General features: G+C 43.0%; 1 protein-coding gene across 1 annotated transcript; it reads right to left on the bottom strand.

The window, feature by feature from the left end:
• Positions 1-2,183: 2,183 nt before the first annotated feature.
• LOC125026792 lies at positions 2,184-4,080 on the bottom strand. Its single transcript, XM_047615393.1, has 4 exons — positions 3,967-4,080; positions 3,054-3,304; positions 2,889-3,013; positions 2,184-2,734 (listed from the first exon to the last, which is right to left on the bottom strand). Exons 1-4 carry the CDS (start codon positions 4,078-4,080, stop codon positions 2,184-2,186), a joined length of 1,041 nt encoding a protein of 346 aa, XP_047471349.1.
• Between the last annotated feature and the right edge of the window lie 920 nt (positions 4,081-5,000).

The following is a 5,000-nucleotide window of genomic DNA, read 5'->3' as shown; positions in this document are numbered from 1 at the left end:
AAGAGGAGAAGGAGAGAGAGAAGAGAGGATGGAGAGGGAGATGAGGAGATGGAGAGAGAGAAGAGAGGATGGAGAGAGAGAGAGAAGAGAAGGAGAGAAAGAAGATAAGATGGAGAGGGAGAAGAGGAGATGGAGAGAGAGAAAGATAAGAGATTGAGAGCGAGAGAAGGGAGGATGGGAACGAAGAAAGGATAGAGAGAGAGAAGGGAGGGTAAAGAGAGAGATGGGAGAGGGAGGGAGAGAGGAGGGAAAATGGAGGACTGGCAAGGCGAGAGAGGCGAGATAGGGAGGAGAGCGGATAAGCGAAAATGGGGAGGAGAAGGAGAGAAAGAGAGGATAGGGAAAGGGGCTTAAAAGGAGGGAGAGTTCGAGACGAAAAGAGGGATAGCAGGAATGAGAAAAGGGGGAAAAGAGAAAGGAGAGAGAGAGAGAGGAGGGGGAGAGGAAGAGAGAAAGATAAGAGTAAACAAATAATAACGAAAGAGAGAAAGAGAAAGGGAAACAGAAAGACACATATAAATATAAAGAGAACGAGAAAGAAAAAGAGAAGAGAAAGAGAGAAAGAAAAAGAGAAGAGAAAGAGAGAGAAAGAAAAAGAGAAGAGAAAGAGAGAGAGAGAGAATAAAGAAGCCTCAGAATCGGGAGTGCAAGGCCTTTCGTTATTCGGAAAGTCCACCTGCGGGCGACTTCCTGTCCTCCGCCGCCCACGCGCCCGCGAGAGGTCCCTCGCCCGCCGCGCCCCCGACAGGCCTCGTGCCCGTCGGAGGCGGCCTTGCATCAGCTGCTGTCGGATTTCCGATTTTCTCTTGTTTTCCTTTCGTTTCTGCTTAGTGATGGTCTTCTCTCTTGCTTTTCTCGCTGTTTTTTTGTTTTTTTTCCTTTCTCTCTTTTTCTTCTTCTTCTTCTATTTCTTTTTCTTTCTTCTTCTGTTTCTTTTTCTTTTCTTTTTCTTTCCTGTTTCTGCCTTTTTTTTTTTTTTTTTTTTTGCTTTTTCTTTGTTTCTATTCAATCTTTTTATCTTTCTTTCTTTTTCTTTTCCTCCCCCCTCCTATCTACACTTCCTCCTCCCATTCCTCCCCTCATTCCTTTCTCGTGTTACTATCCTTCTCCTTATTCGTTCCTCTCCCCTTCCCATCCCTCCTCTCGCTATCCTTTTCCATCTCCCCCTCCTATCCATCCCTCCTCTTCCTATTCTTCTCCTCACTCCCTTCCTATCCACCCCTCATATCCATCCCTCCTCCTCCTCCTTCTTTTCACTTCCTTTCTATCCATCTCTCCCTTCTCACTCCCTTCCTACCCACCCTTCCACCCGCTATTCTTCTCCATCTCCCCCTCCTATCCATCCCTCCTCCTCTTCCTTCTCTGCACTCCCTTTCTATCCACCTCCCCCCCTCTTCTTTCCCCTCACTCACTTCCTACCCACCCCTCCTCTCTCTATCCTTCCCCATCTCCCCCTCCTATCCACCCTTCCTACCCACCCCTCCTCTCTCTATCCTTCTCCATCTCCCCCTCCTATCCACCCTTCCTACCCACCCCTCCTCTCTTTATCCTTCTCAATCTCCCCCTCCTATCCACCCTTCCTACCCACCCCTCCTCTCTCTATCCTTCTCCATCTCCCCCTCCTATCCACCCTTCCTCCTCTTCCTTCTCCTCACTCCCTTCCTACCCACCTCTCCTCCCCCTCCTCTTTTTTCTTTGTCTTTCGGCTTATCAGGGGTCGCCACAGCGCGCCAACTTTCTCCATCTCTTTCTATCTTGTGCGTCCTCCTCCGCATCACCTCCTTGCATCATGTCTTCTCTGAAATTGTCCGTAAAACGCCTTTTCGATCTGCCTTTACGTCTCTTTCCTGGTGGTGCCATCTGCTACATTCTTCGGCCAACGTAGTTCTCTTTCCTTCTCTTCACGTGCCCAAATCATCTCAGTCTCCACTCTCTTAACTTCTCCCCAAGTTTTCTTGTAGCTAGCATGTCCTTCACTGTCTCATTCCTTATTCTGTTTTTTTTTTTCCGTGTGAGTCCCAGAGTGAATCTCAACATTCGCATCTCTGCCAGCTCCATCTTTGCTTCTTGTAACTTTGTTACTGTTACTGCCTTCATGCCATACAACATTGCTGGTATTACACACGTCCTATGGATTTTCTCCTTCACTCCTATTGGACTGTTCCTGTCACACAAAACTCCCGTCACTTTTCTCCACCCATTCCACTCTGCCTGCACTCTCCTTTTTTAGCTTCAGCATTGCCAGATCTTTCACAGTCTACTGTTGAACCAAAATACTGAAATTCATTCACTCTACTGATCTCTTTCCCTTGCATATTAACTCGGCTATCTCCTTCCTTCTCATTTACACAGAAATACTCCGTCTTCCTTCTGCTGACTTTCATGCCACGCCTCTCCAATGCATGTCTCCACCTTTCCAGATCTTCTACTTCTCTACTTTCGCTACGTAACACAAAGTCGTCTGCAAGCATCATAGACCAAAGCGCTCCTTTCCTAAGCCCACCAGTAAACTTATCCATGATAACAGCAAACAAAACCGGGCTCAGGGCTGACCCCTGGTGTAATCCAACTTCTACCTTAAATCCTTCTGTGGTACCTACTGCACTTCTCACTGCTGTCATACACTCATTAAACATATCTTGTGCCATCCTTACATACACTTCCGGTATTGATGACTCCTGCATGTAGTGCTTCAGCTCCTCTCTTGGTACTCTAGCATATGCCTTCTCCAGATCTATGAACACACAATCCAGTTGCTTTTGTCCCTCTCTGTACTTTTCCATCATCATTCGCTATACAAAGATAGCATCTGTGGTACTTCTCCCCGGCATAAAACCAAACTGTTCATCACAAACAGCAGCAACTCCTTAGCTTTGTGTCTATCACACTTTCCCACAACTTCATTGTATGACTCATTGGTTTGATGCCCCGGAAGTTACCACAATCCTGCGCGTCTCCTTTGTTCTTGTAAATGATTATCAATGTGCTCTTTCTCCACTCATCTGGCATTCTCCTGCAAGGATTTTCTTGAACAGGGATGTCAAGTATCCAACCCCTCTGCTTCTTCTAGGCTTAGCCCTGCTTCTATAGGAATGTTGTCTGGTCCTTGAGCTTTGCCCCTCTTCATCTTCTTCAGTGCCTTCTTTACCTCATCCTGTGTTACTCCTGCATCCATTACTTCTCCCATCACCCCATTTTCCTCTCTAATCTCCTTGGGGTTTTCAACATTCATCAGCCATTCGAAGTAGCCATTCCATCTCTGCAGTACCTCCTCCTCGGTAGTCAACACTTTTATCCTCAGGTCCTACGATTCATCCTCTAATTAAATACTGAACATTGAACAAACTTTATATATGGATATGTGATAACTAATACTAATACTAGTATCAAGTAATAAAAAATTATTATCTCTTGCATCGTACTGAACATGACGAAATGTTTAAACAAATTGTGCTGTATTAAAAAAGTACTACGTATGATTTACCACAAAGTCATCAGTACAATAAATTAAATAAAAACTCGCTAACGTACACACCATTAATCCTTGATTAGACTAATCAAATTTTTAATGGTATAATAAACTACAATTATCGCAATAATCAGCACCCAAGTACATTCAATATGCTGCTGGTTTAGAAAGAACACTGATAATACGTCTGGGCTGTACATACATACACGTATGTATACTGGGATATATGTACATTCATATAGATTGTTTACATATGTTGAGAGTAGTTATATTTTAAGTTGATGGACAGATTATAATACTAAACGCTATGATTCGCCGCTTCCGCATTCCCTTGGTCGTTAAGCATAAGGAAAAGCCAGAAATGCGAAGCCGACCACGGGCTATGCCTATGAAGGGAGCCCGGCCTGTGCCAACTAACGTTACATTTATTATGTAGGAACATCCTTCACGCATACAAGGCAGGATGCAGCATAAGTTCACAGTGAGTATACACTAACCTGTGAGATATAATGCTGGAGGCTGTTCATCTTGCTTCCGTTATTACACCTGCTAGCAGACACCAGGAACCCACAAGTAACGAGAATATGAAGACACACTACCAATATCACCATTACGGGAAAAGGCACGAATGCGACGCTTGAGTTCAGATTCCAGTGTTGATCAGTTAGTCATTTTTGTTTACCTTTCTATTATGGTATGGACATTACAGTATAATTAACAGTTTTGATAAATTTAACAACAAAAAGTTTTGGTCATTAGAGAAGTTAGGCAATTTAATCCGTTATATCAACGCAGGCTGAAATGTTGGTCATTTTTTGCACACCACATTCTCAACGTATACTCAAGGGAGGCAGCGAATGGAAGGAAACATATATTTAGAAGAGATTATCAGCACTCGCACTTTACACGTATACTGAGTGCAGCGCCATCTATTGGGTGAACAAAACAGCACCTTCCATCACCCTACACCCTGTCGTCTGTACTTGCATGTTGGTCTTTGCAATGTATGAATTGAGGACTTTCCTTATATATTTCACTATATACAGTTAATTTCCCTTCAGAGTTTACGTTGGAATTATCCTGATATACTTCATTGTCGTGTATGGGGCCCCTTTAAAGTTATATTTTTAACAACGTGATTTTACCCTTTTGACAACTAGCTTGTTGTAATTATATCAAATATTAAAATGAAAATAAAATATATATCGTCGAAATAACCAAAAGCCAACTTATTATGTCATGTAAAGATTTGTTCTCGCAAGAGCAATACGTACATATATAGGCCCACTGTTCATATGTATATATGTGTGTGTGTGTGTGTGTGTGTGTGTGTGTGTGTGTGTGTGTGTGTGTGTGTGTGTGTGTGTGTGTGTGTGTGTGTGTGTGTGTGTTGAAGTATGAATATGTATATGTGTGTGTGTGCGTGTGTGTGTAAATAAATAAATGAATAAAGAAGGGTAATTATTTATCCATATCAACGGCAATACATAATTCCATCTTTCATATATATATATATATATATATATATATA

Source organism: Penaeus chinensis, chromosome 7 (assembly GCF_019202785.1).
Source record: "Penaeus chinensis breed Huanghai No. 1 chromosome 7, ASM1920278v2, whole genome shotgun sequence".
Taxonomy (NCBI): domain Eukaryota; kingdom Metazoa; phylum Arthropoda; class Malacostraca; order Decapoda; family Penaeidae; genus Penaeus; species Penaeus chinensis.
Note: the sequence above shows the minus strand (reverse complement) of the source record. Positions and strands in the feature narration are given on the sequence as shown.